Source organism: Primulina huaijiensis, chromosome 8 (genome assembly GCF_012295235.1).
Source record: "Primulina huaijiensis isolate GDHJ02 chromosome 8, ASM1229523v2, whole genome shotgun sequence".
NCBI classification, from domain to species: Eukaryota; Viridiplantae; Streptophyta; class Magnoliopsida; order Lamiales; family Gesneriaceae; genus Primulina; species Primulina huaijiensis.
The window spans coordinates 19053076-19065839 of NC_133313.1; the positions used below are offsets into that span (position 1 = coordinate 19053076).

Sequence of the window (12764 nt, forward strand, 5' to 3'; positions counted from 1 at the left end):
AAAATATATATATATATATATATATATATATAGTTTTGCATGAGCATGTACACGTACAATAAGCAAGAACTCAACCGGATCGAAGTTGCTGCTTGAATGTTTCCATAAGCATCTAAAAGATGGACATGTTCAAATGTAGACATGGTGAAGTTTTTTATACAGGGTTCGATCTAAATTATCTATCATACATGAGCCAATATACAAAACCACATTTCTCGAAAAGCTTGTCGATTTTGAAGAACCTAGATGTGGGTAGAAGCTCGGTAGTTGTGTGTGGCAAGTGCGCGATTTTCAAATCACGTAAAGATTCGAGTATCATATTTTGATCACGATGAGCCATTTGTAACCATGCAGCACCGCAGGAAATGATACTCGTACAGACCCAACAATCTCATTCAGCAACTGCTCCAACAATTCTAGAACCAAAACCCGCAAGCAAGTGCTGGTCCAAGACTGATCACCACCACAAAACGCCTGAAGATTACACACCTCATCCTGGCTCAAATAATATCTCACCTGCTTCCATACTAATGTCCTTATTCATGCAACTCTTAAGATCATCGAGCGTCTCATAAATCATAACTGTACTAAGAGATGACGAATCCCCTGAGTAGAAAACATCAACCTTATTTTTCACTTCAATCCAACTGCATCCAGGGATCTTCGTCAGTCCTTTCTCCCTTATCAATGCTCTCAAATTCACAGCTTTTCCCTACAGTCCAGTATTTATATACAAGTTTAACAGTTGAATATAATTGTTGCCTCGTTTTAAATCTATTTTGACGAGGTTTCTGGATGCAAACTCACCGAGCTCAACATTGCAATGAACTCTACAAGAAGACAACAAAGATAGCCAAGCGCCTCTGCCAGGAGTTATTGTCATATTTTTTAATCAAATTATAAGCATTGTATAAGCGTCCAGCACGTCCTAGGAGGTCTACCATATTAACATAGAGCTCCATTTTAATCTCAATTTTGTATTATTTCATGGATTGAAATACTTTCAGACCACCTTGAACAAATCCACAGTGATTGCAAGAGGAAATCAAGGAGAAAAACGTTATTCCAACAGGTTCGATTCCCGAATTTCCCATCTCATGAAAAAAATTGATGGCCTTATGACATTCACTGTGTGATCCAAAACCAGCAATAATCGAATTCCATGCCACAAGATTTCTTTTCAACATGTTATTGAACATGTTTTGTGCGTAGTTCAGGCATCCACACTTGATATACATGTTCATTCACTCATTGTCAACTTGAATATCTTCAGGAATCTGGAGTTGTATATGGTAACCATGTACGACATTTGAGCAATGCTGCCATTGATGAAACTGCAGGAAGAACAGTGGTGATTGATACAAAATCTGGGAACAAGCCATGCTGCAGAATTTGAGAAAGAAGACTGGTGGAGATATCAGGGAGGCCATTCTGGTAACAGCATGATAGCAAATAATTCCAAACAACCAAATTCTTCAGCGAGACATTTGAATACACCCTTTTAGCAATATCTGGCAGTCCACGTCGAGAATAAAAATCAATCAGAGAGCTACCCGCAAAAAAATTCAAGTTCAATCCTTTCTTTATGGATAATCCATGAACACAGAAACCAAGTATTTCATCATTGAGTCCTGTGCAAGCAATAATTACAGTTGCTATTATGTTTGCATCTGGCTTCAACCATTAGATTCCATTGCTTTATATAAATCTACTACTTCCGGGTATTTCCTATCTTCAGATGTCCCTGACATCAAAGAGCCCCCAAGCTACAAAGTCCTTTGCCTTCATTCCACAGAAAACATTGTGTGCGTCCTTTGGACACCCAAGTTTCTGAGTAGATTGTCAAAATAGCACTTTGTACGGTCAGACTCTCCGTATTGGTTTTTTTTTTTATCAATTCGCCATGAATCGACGCCCAAATAAGGTTTTCCAATCATATTGCATGCCACCAGTCCAACCATTCTAAAGCGCATCTTACTGTAGATATGTAAAGCATCATTTGCGCTGCCATCATTTAAAATATGCTGAGGTCATGCTATCCCATATTTTCATCTCTTTATCCTCTACCATATAAAACACTCTCTCTGCATCTTTAAGGAGTCCACACTTGGAGTAAAAGGTTATGAGAGAAGTGCTGACAAAAGGGTCTTTCTCAAAACCCACCATAACAGCATCACTGTGTATCTGACAACCATTTCCTATATCGTCACTCTGTGAGCAAGCTGTCAGCACACTGGAAAAAGCGGTGGATCCCAGCTCAAGACTCACACTCTTTGCTAGCGATTCAATCCATTTCTCCAAAATCCATTGATCATTGCATTTCAAGCAGCTATATTGCACTTGTTTTCCCACTTCTCAAACACATACCAAGCATCCATTGGCATGTTAAAATTCGAATATATATGGATCATGGCAGTAACTACAAAAGGGTCTATCGTCATAAGCGTTTCTCATCACATAGGCATGAATTTCTGTCCCACAAACAATATCCAAAATATGGTTACACAATCCGAGAAGAATGCACAACGTGTCGCAGATCCCATTTTTAAGAAGCCTGTCAATGATATAATTCCACAGAACCACATCCCGAACAGAAATTTTACGTTGGGACACAATGTCAAACAGGTTTACTGCACTCCTGAGCCACCCACATTTCATATACATATCGAGAAGTGAAGTTGTGAGGAAAGGCTGATATTGAAGACCCATTTTGATAATCATCGAAAGAAGAAATCCACCGTAAAGTACATTTGAAAGATAAGCACATGCCTTGAGAACAGAAGGGAATGCGAATTTTGAAGTTTTGATCGGAAAATTGGGTTATTTAGAGAATAACTGAAGGGCTTCAAGATACAGGACCTGTTGAACCAAGGTTTTGGCTTTTCCGTTAACACGACGCGATAATGGATTGGCCTCGAAATTGAAATTTTCCGAGAAATCATCATCGGTGATACCCTCGTAACAGCCCGGGTTAGGGATAATCCGGAAAACTAAATGGATATACAAAATCAGAATCAATATGCATAATACTCGAGAAATGCACCACTAGAATGCATTTAGTATAGGCTATCTTATGCTTGACAATCATTCTTTTGAGAAGTCATCAGAAGCAGGTAATGGACAGCCACCTTACCAGTTACCATACTTAATAGGTGGCACTGAAAACAAGACAGTGATGAGATCTTATAAATAGCAGGTATCAATCTCATTTACAGATTCTGAAATTTTCAACTTTCAAGCACTTACATATATTCACACAAGTCATTTTTATTTTTCTTCACCTATTAACTTAACCATCGGAGTGGTCACGCCGAACACCCTTCCGACGCTCATTCACGAGTTCCTCTACTTGTTTACATGTCACGGTGGAAGCCATTTCTTACTCATTTTCCTTGAACATAATTCTCTCAATTGCAACTACCCACGTATTTCATACCCCATTCACCCGGATAACATCACATGATATTCATAAAATTTCCATGCGCGGGTATTGTCTAGACTTGCATTGTCAATAGCTAAATCCGTACAGAAACTTGTGAACCGTGTATCCAATTAAGGTTCAGTCCAAAACATACAGAGTTTCTTGCAATCGTGAACTCTGGGAAAAGCGAGCAATTAACGCTTTGTTGTGTACAGTTTGATTTTAACTACACATTTATATGGAGTCAATGAGTTTGATAATGTCTCAAATTAAACAGATAAGCATATTACAATCGATCTTATTCAAAATTTGCTGAGGTCTATTTTTTGTTCATAACGAACAGGTAAAGGTCCGTCCAACCGTGCCTGACGTTGTTCGTTCGAATAAAAATTGAACTTCGGCGTCGTCGAATCTGCATTTCATCTCTACTTAACTGGGTTCCGTTTGAGTTATCTTTGCTGAATTGAAGTGGAATATCTACCGGGCCTGTTGTTTCTTCCGACAGACTTCATTTAAGTTTATTCGAAATTTTTATTTCGATTCTTACTAAAATTGTAGCAAGTTTGTACATAATTTCCCGGAAGGAACATCTAACCCTAGTTAAAATACCAAAAAAACAATGACCAAATCCCAGTTCGAATAATTAGCAACAATGTCAGTTTTCCCTGGACATCAGGAAGTTGCAAGTTGAATAAATGGAAGCAGCAGCAGCTCCGATAGCTAAATCTTTCTCATAATTATCAGCTCCCTCATATCTGCATTTTAAACTATTGAGACATAGATGGTCTAAACTAGAATAATCACGTGCATTCAACTTACTGAAAATCTAAGTTGTCTTGTAAAAATTTACCTGCTGTCATTTCCTAGAGGATGCATCAGTTGTGAAGAACCAAACAAACCACTTTCACAATGAAACTGCATTGCCTTCACTCCATTTAACCAACTCTCCTGATAAAATTCATAATTAAATTTTTTATAGATATTACTTTGCCGGCCATGATTAGTAATAGAAATTAGAAATAGAAAGTAAAATATACGAGAAGTGATAATATTGAATAATTTGATCAAATGGTTTCAAGAAAAGTTCAAGTTTTAGACAATTTGCACCAGTGACACAAAAAATGAAATCAAGAATTGCTGGTATGTGGCCCAGCTGAGTAATCAATCAGTAGGCAAATTTGTTCAACTGTAAATAACACCGGATGTTTTAAGATAGTTTCTCAAAATTGATCATTAGCGGTAAAGATCATAAAGTGGTGGGAGATACTAAACAGTATGTGCAAAAAGAAAGATTATGGTAGCTATAATTAACTTCACTAGAAGGTATTAAACATGATTTAAGTACTTTGAGAATCACTGAAAGTTCGAATAAAGGATAATATATTTTGTGATAACTGTAACGCAACAGAAGCCAGGCAAGTTTGCAGAGCATGAAACCAAGTCTAAGATGAAAAACTCAGACACCAATTCAAACAATAGATTATACACAGATTTTTCTAGCTATAAACACCATGAGAAACTCACCAGATGACCTTCTTCTTCAGAAAGAGCTTTATCCATCACTTCAAAATGTTTGAACCATCTATCACGGTGTGCTTCAGCAGTTGCTTTGTTGCAAATGGTAGATTCTTTTGTCGTATATGATTCTTTCTCATCGTTAGCGGTAAATTCTCTCGATAATAGGTGAGGTAAAACAGTTTGAATTACATCCCGAACTCTTTGTTTACTTTGACTTAGTGCTGCAAGGCGCCCTCTGATGTCTTGATTGAGAAGCTCCAACCATTGAGAAGCTACATTAGCAGCTGAAATCATACAAATGGACATGTTAGCTCTAAAAAATTATTTATTGTTGGTAGTGTCTGTTACCATATAAAAGTGTAACATAGAAATTTACGCATCTTCTCATATTTTAAATCATTTTTTCCAATTATGCACTACCAAAACTGAAAGAATCAAGTGCAAAGGAAAGGGACAATGTAACAACCTTTGACAGAGAGGGAAGCTACACTGGTAGAGTTCGCCGACTCCTCATTAGACAAAGAGGCAGTTTTCTCTGACTCGATGGATGCTGATGATGATAACTTCAGAACAAGTGCATCATCCACATTCTTAATGCTGGATTGTGATGGCGACCCTGTAAAAATTCTTGTCTTTCCCATGTATGAATCCCCACCACCTCTTTTGGCATCAGAGCTTAAAGAAATTGATTTGGAACACACATGAAAGTCCCGAATTTGCTTACTTCTTGACAAAATTTCTCCTTGTTTGAGACCAGATCGACTTACTTTTGCACTATTTACATCTTTTGTACCGGTACCAGCTTTGCTTATATCATCTTGCTCGCTTCCATATTGTGGATTATCTGTTCTGGCAAACTTTGTGACGGCTTCTATAATAGAATGAACCTGTTTTGTGTTTCTCACATGATTAATGATACCGGGATTCAGCCCATTAAGCAAACCACTAGGAGCAGCAGCCCGTGCAAACCTATCAATCTGTTCTTTTTTCGCAATTTCTAACTTCCTCTTAAGCACATCATTTTTGCTCTTCCTCCCACGTGGTTTTGGTACTCGAAATGTCATTTGCTTATCCCCATATGAAGCAAGCATACAATCATTCTGTTTGACCTTTTTACATTTTCTAGTTGAATCATTTTCCTCCAGTGGACCTACAGAACTTCCACTCTCAAAATCTTCCCTTTGATTCAAAAGATTGTAATTCTTATAAGGATAAAAAGGGTCACTGTTATTTGAACTTGAACCATCATCAATATTTAGATTTAAAATGAACCCTTTGGCCTTAGAAAAACCATCTTTACACACCATTTCCTCTTTGTCAGAGGCAGGGCGTTTGCAGAATTCTCGGATACACGATGTAGCATCATCATTGGTCAAACTTTTAGCGGCACCAACAGTTGCACTAAGATCAAGTCCACTTGAATCAGGATTGGCATCCAGTTGTGCAGCTTCAGCTACAAAAAATTTGTTTTTCAGCTTTTCTCAAGTGTAACTGGATCTCTGTTTTAAAATATTTATCAAGATTTTTCCGGAAAACATGATACAAAAGAAACAGCAACCTCACAATAATAAACAGAACAGGGGATGCTTTTGTTCTCATTCCAATGCATGGTCAGGAAAGGTGCCATAACAGGTTAAAAATCAGAATGTTCAACTAAGGTGATTAGAACTCTGCTTAGTGCAGAGCTAAAAGTTATTTAACTGCTACTGAACTACTAGCTTCTAAAAGCACAAATAATTTTGTATTTGGAAATAAAACTTTTTTAATGTGAACTTTTAAAAATAAAGCGAGTTCTTGGTTCCAACTTCTGCCTATCCAACCTTGAAAATTTCCTATCACCGTAGAAAGCTTGATTGCCATGAGCTTCAAACTCGAGAGTAAAAACATACAAGAATTAACCTTAAATAAGGAAAAATAAATACCTGGAGAGCCAAAAACCGATTCAAGATCTTTCATTTTCATTGTCTTGCGAGAGTTTTCAGATGCTTCTAGGGTTTCCATATTGTCCCTCGTCTGCCCCTTCAAAAAATACCTAATCAAAACAAAAAATCCACGAATTCAGCCAAAAAAACTTTAAAAAAATACAAAAACCGAAAGGCACCATACTGCAAAATCCGATGTTAATTCTAAAGGGAGATCTTTGATTTCTCCGTGTTCCCCACACGCTAGGAAATATGAAATTTTTCGGATTCAATTACCAGGGTTCTAAGTGATTCGAGAAAACCCAGAAATACAACACAAGATCGCACCTTTATCCAGAGTGGCTGGAAATAATTGCCGAACAAAATGAGGGGTCACATAAAACCAATTAATGGATTCAAGATTCTGGTGTAAAGTGTGTTGATTTGCTATATTTGAGACTTGAGAAAATTATGGTAATGGTTACTGCATATATGAAGTCTCCCCAGTGTATGTTTGTGGATTTGAATTTTGAATGAGCGGGCAAAGAGCTTGACGAAGCGTGCTTGATAATACAAATGAATTTTTTTATTCAAAAATTTATAAATTATTTTTTTATTTTTGTCGGTAATAATATTTTCTAGTAACTTTATATATTTTACTTTATATATTTTATATAAAAGAAAACCACATAATCATTCACATAAATCAAAGTTAGCTACATCCAACAATCATGATGGATACAAACTCTCATACCGGTAATTATGAGATGGATGATTAATGGCATACTGAGCTAGACTATGAGCCACCTTATTTGCAGATCTATATACATGATTAATTTGAAGGACCTGATTTAATGAATTTCAAAATATCACACACCAAAGAACCATCAGTATTAAAAAACTCTGAGGAGTCTGAAATCATCCGAACCGCGGTGATGGAATCCGAAAAAACCCTCACATTTGAAATCTTCAGCCTTAATGCCAACAAAATACCACTATGAATTGCTTTAATCTCCGCAGCTAGAACCGTACCTGGATTGCGAATACCACAAGCAGTGGCCGCAACAAAATACCACTATATATGTGAAACGGGTCAACCCTACCGATATTCACAATAAAAAACAATACTCTTAACCAAAAAAATAATTTTTTTATGGATGACACGAATAACTTATCTGTCTCACAAAATACTACCGGTGAGACCGTTTCACATAAGTTTTTGTCTTTTTTTAATAATGATGAAATCAACTTTAGTTATTTTCTATATGCATGTTGAATAAACTTCTGAATCAACGTAATATCTGCAACGTATGTTGGCCAAATAATTTGTATTGGGCAAACCCCATTTTAATTTATATAGCAAAATTTGAACTCCTATCCAATTTTATCACGTACAATTTGTGCGTTGGTGCAAGTATATCTAGATTTTTATAATTAATTTAGTTTATATTATAATATTATATTTGTAAGAAGTAATTGATGATTTTATTATAATTTAAATTGATTATATTTAAATTAATTTTTTTATTATAATTGTATAAAATTAAATTAATGAGGAGTTAAACTATAATTTTAAATGATAAAATGAAAACAAAAACAAAAAAACAAACAAGACCATGACGCTCTCTGTCTCCATTATGCTTACATTTAATAATAACTGATGTTATCGTCAACAAAAAAAAATTTTAATAATAATAATAACTGATGCTATTTCCGAACACATCATACATGTTAAAAAAAATTGAATTCGAGACACTGTATTAAAATTTTAAACCTTAAATACGTTTTTTCAGATATTTTTTATATTATGAGTGATACGATTATTTAATTAAAAATGTCAAAATATAGATATACGATGAAATGACAAAAACTTGTGTGAGACGGTCTCACGGGTCTATTTTGTGAGACGGATATCTTATTTGGATCATCCATGAAAAATATTACTTTTTATGCTAAGAGCGTTACTTTTTATTGTGAATATCGGTAGGGTTGACCCGTCTCACAGATAAAGATTCGTGAGACCGTCTCATAATAGACCTACTCATATTTTATTAGGATATAATATATATCGATAAGATGTGAATTTACTAAAATTATTTTAATGATATTTTTATTAAACAAAAAATAGAATGTTTTGTGATTTGAGAAAGATATTTTTTAATAATCAAATGACAAACAATGATCCATACAAAAGTTAGTTATTTTAGATGTCTCAAATTCTATAACATAATATACGATATAGATAGTATAATAGGATACATGCTTCTATTCCTCAAACCATATAAAAGATACAAAACACATGTTATATTTTTTTGGAACAATAATTTTTTATTATTGTGGCTTGCATTTTTTTTATTATTTTTTGTCATGTTATTGATCAATTCAGGATTTTAATCAATTAACTTGTATATTTTTCTCATTTTTAGTCATTTTCTCCTAAATGTTTGCATGACGTCGGATAATGATTATATGACACAATAAAATACCGACGTGACACTGAAATATATTGATGTGTCTGATTCCACGTCAGTACACTGACAAAAAAGAATAACAATGAAAAATGTGTAAGTCAATTAACTAAAATCGTAAGTTGACAACTAATATGATAAAAAAAATTTTGACAAAGATGCAAGTTACATGATCAATAATATTATTTTCTCTACTCTTGTTCTTGTATTTTTAGTCTTTGAAGATCCATGAGTCCCTTTTTTTTTTTTTTTTTTATCAATAAGTAGATAAAGCATGTGAATGCTATTGTTTGTTGTTGATTCAACATGAACCCACATTTCTTCGAGATAAATTTCAACGAATGACGATTATCGCTTAACCAAAAAAACGAGACCAACTTCATTTTAATTCATGATAAAAGCTCAAGCCAGAGCCGACACGTAGGGTTAACTTATAAGTTTTGTTTCCTGATCATGTTATCAAGCTTTGGCTTGTAAAATTTTATACATGGAAATTATCATATTATTGTGCATGACTAACAAAAAAAACAGATGCAAAATACAACGAGTTAAGATATTTTCAATAACTAAAATATTCGATTCGATTCGATTCGATTAGCATATTGGTTATTTAATATTAATGGATTTTGGACCCTAGAATTGTTTAGTGATCGAACTTCAGTCTCTTAAGTAATCGAGTGCTAGATTCTTTATGCACCTCACTTTGGAGGCAAAGGAAAGTAAAGTATTCTTGCATCTTTATCACAAAATTCAATGTACGTATACCGTCCTAAATATTAATACATGAATAATGCTAAAAGTATAACCAATATATCGTTACAGCGATATTTACAATCATCATATCGCGAGATTTTACTGTCATATCGCGATATTTTCTATTCAATATATAGTGAGATTTTGACAAATTGAATTTTTGTGTTGTACAAATTGATATATAAATAATTAAATATCGATGTACATGTAGCATAACTCTTAATATATATATATCGACCACATAATAATTTCTCACTTTTTGAAAATCGTGCAAATCTTGCTTTTATATAATTAGTTTTGTTATGTTGTTCATCAATCATATTTATCAATGAAGTCACATTTACTTATTGAATACTATGAAACTTATTAAACGAGTTGGAAAGCATAACAATATTATATATATAATATGAGAGATTTAATCAATTTATCATCGAATATTTGATTTTTTAAAAAACTAAAATTTCTAATCTTAGGTCATGATTTATAATTATTTTCCTTGAAAAATCAAGTCAAATATTTTAAGTTACAATTACAATTTAAAGGGAAGGGTGAGTGGAGTAACTTGCCACTCATTTTAAAAAATAAAATAAAAAGTTCCTTTTGTTTGAAATTATGTAATCAAACAATGCATTTTCTCGTGTCATATCTCTCACCTAATTTTATTAAACATTTAATATATTCATGGTCCTACGAGGTGAAAAGAATTGCCCGATTGAGTACATGAAAACCAATGGCCAAATGTTATTGAAATCCATCAATGATTTAGTAATTTGATAAAAATTAATTAATGTTGAAAGATATCTATATAATTCCACTTCTTCTTCGAATATCATAATATTATCATCTTATTTTTGACAAATAATTAACATATTAATTATACCAATATGAATTTTTATAAATAATTTCAAAGAAATAAATTTAACGACCCAAATAAATTAAGGGAGTCTTACAACTTTCGAAAATAGTGATTATAGATTTTTTTTTCCCGAATTTAGAGATGATTGTCATTCCCTTAACGTGCCAAATGTTTTTTACATTGTATCACATCTATTTGAACAATATGTTCAAAAATAGATAAAATTATATGTTAGTTCAATAGCGCGATTTTGATTTATCAACCTAATTATTTAACACATGATAGAAGTTAAATAGATATTATATTTGATTGTGTGTTATAATAATTATAAGTAACAATCATATATTAAAATACTTATAAGAGTTTACATACTTTTGCGACTTAGGAAAAAACTTGAAATTTTAAGATTGTAGTTGTATTTATTTAAGTGAAAGTTTGAAATATATATATATTTCTAATGTAGTTGGATTGTTGCAAAATTCACTAATGATATATACAAACTACAATCAAATAAATATGCATATATCCAAGAAAAACATAATATGTTGACAATTTTTACATGATTGTTTATATTAATATAATCGGTTTAATTTTGTTTATTTTACCTGAATCTTAACTTTTTTATAGTTTGATCGATTCTAAACTTAATTCAAATCGTAATTGTCTGAAAATCAATCCAAACAATACGCCAGTTTGATTTGATTAAGTTCAACTTCTTAAACATCTTTCCATTATTGAGAATCGAAAATCTCGAATTTTAGTGTATCATATCAAAGAACAAAACTCGGGGTCAAAGAAACCTGATACGTATATATACGAGTGAGTCATGTTACACTAAGAATTTTAATTTAATGTATTTATATAAGATGATCGTCGATCATTTATTATGAAATATATATATTTTTTTAATAAACTACATTTTATTTAATTTTAAATAAAATGATCGCTGATCATGGGTGTCACAAAGACATAACTCAAGTACATGAACAAACTTTTATTACATATATCCTCCTCCGTCAGGGGGCTGGGATCCCATGCGTACCCCACACCTCAAATGATTACACCCTCATCGACTCATCCCTACAAAACTTCTCGCTCCTCCTCCCCCACTACTCCATTTTCAACCCCCCATTTCTCAATATTTGCCTATTCTTGTCGACTTTATTCCAAGAACTAAAGGAAAAAAACAGTCACTGATCACTCCCATGGATGTCCACTCCTAAATCATTATAACTGGAAGCCACGAAATGCAAGATCCAAACTTTAAGTTGAACCAAACGCCGTCGCATTCTGCAGCAATGAGGCCGACCCACCACCGCAGGGCTCACTCGGAGGTGAAATTTCGGCTACAGGAGCACTTGGATCTAGTGTCCGAGCAGTTCGATGCGCCGGAGGGGAGTTTTGAGGAAATGGGATCTGTGGATGATATGTTCTCTACTTATATGGATATAGAGAAGTTCGGCGGAGGCGCAGGTGTTGGGTGCGGATCTGGGGTTGTGGACTCTGTTGCTTTATACAATGCTGGTGGGACGGCGGCGGAGGGCGGAGATGATGGCGGGAAGACTGCTGGTGGAGTGGCTAGGCCTAGGCATAGGTATAGTAATTCTATGGATAGCTCGAGTTTAATGTTGAATGAGAGTAATATTGAAGCAAAGACGGCTATGGCTCCTGATAAGCTTGCTGAATTGTGGACTATAGACCCCAAACGCGCCAAAAGGTCGTTTCTTTTTCACTCTTGTTTTTTGGGTGTGTGTTTTCTTGATTTGAAATCTTGGTATTGAATCGAATCGGGTCGAGTATATAATTGGAAATTATACGAGTATAAGTTTTTTTTTTTTTTTTTTTTT

General features: G+C 34.0%; 3 protein-coding genes across 3 annotated transcripts in view; 1 reads left to right on the forward strand and 2 right to left on the reverse strand.

The window, feature by feature from the left end:
* Positions 1-1269: 1269 nt before the first annotated feature.
* Positions 1270-3376, reverse strand: LOC140982146 (pentatricopeptide repeat-containing protein At2g40720-like). The gene is made up of 5 exons (XM_073448563.1): positions 3295-3376; positions 2860-2990; positions 2424-2769; positions 2068-2351; positions 1270-1674 (listed from the first exon to the last, which is right to left on the reverse strand). The coding sequence occupies exons 1-5, from the start codon at positions 3374-3376 to the stop codon at positions 1270-1272; spliced, it is 1248 nt and encodes a 415-aa protein (XP_073304664.1).
* Positions 3377-3735: 359 nt separating this feature from the next.
* On the reverse strand, positions 3736-7304 carry LOC140982523 (uncharacterized). Its single transcript, XM_073449065.1, has 7 exons — positions 7189-7304; positions 7046-7104; positions 6862-6958; positions 5406-6392; positions 4946-5223; positions 4272-4369; positions 3736-4188 (listed from the first exon to the last, which is right to left on the reverse strand). Exons 3-7 carry the CDS (start codon positions 6938-6940, stop codon positions 4077-4079), a joined length of 1554 nt encoding a protein of 517 aa, XP_073305166.1. The 5' UTR covers positions 6941-6958; positions 7046-7104; positions 7189-7304; the 3' UTR covers positions 3736-4076.
* A 4631-nt stretch (positions 7305-11935) lies between these two features.
* Positions 11936-12764, forward strand: part of LOC140983495 (transcription factor RF2b-like) — a 2807-nt gene continuing 1978 nt past the window's right edge. Inside the window, exon 1 of the mRNA XM_073450570.1 lies at positions 11936-12634. Within this exon, the coding sequence (XP_073306671.1) occupies positions 12165-12634 (470 nt within the window). The 5' untranslated portion in view covers positions 11936-12164. The remainder of the gene's footprint in view (positions 12635-12764) is intronic.

Excerpts from the sequence above, each read along its gene's own strand:
- LOC140982146 (XM_073448563.1), bottom strand. The coding sequence starts at position 3,376 with ATGGCTTCCACCGTGACATGTAAACAAGTAGAGGAACTCGTGAATGAG. Across the intron at positions 2,770-2,859 it reads CCAAAACCTTGGTTCAACAG|GCATGTGCTTATCTTTCAAA; the intron begins GTCCTGTATCTT and ends TCTGTTCTCAAG. Across the intron at positions 2,352-2,423 it reads TTATGACGATAGACCCTTTT|TGGGAAAACAAGTGCAATAT; the intron begins GTAGTTACTGCC and ends GTGTTTGAGAAG.
- LOC140982523 (XM_073449065.1), bottom strand. The coding sequence starts at position 6,940 with ATGGAAACCCTAGAAGCATCTGAAAACTCTCGCAAGACAATGAAAATG. Across the intron at positions 5,224-5,405 it reads AGCTTCCCTCTCTGTCAAAG|CTGCTAATGTAGCTTCTCAA; the intron begins GTTGTTACATTG and ends GTATGATTTCAG. Across the intron at positions 4,189-4,271 it reads CCTCTAGGAAATGACAGCAG|TTTAAAATGCAGATATGAGG; the intron begins GTAAATTTTTAC and ends ATGTCTCAATAG.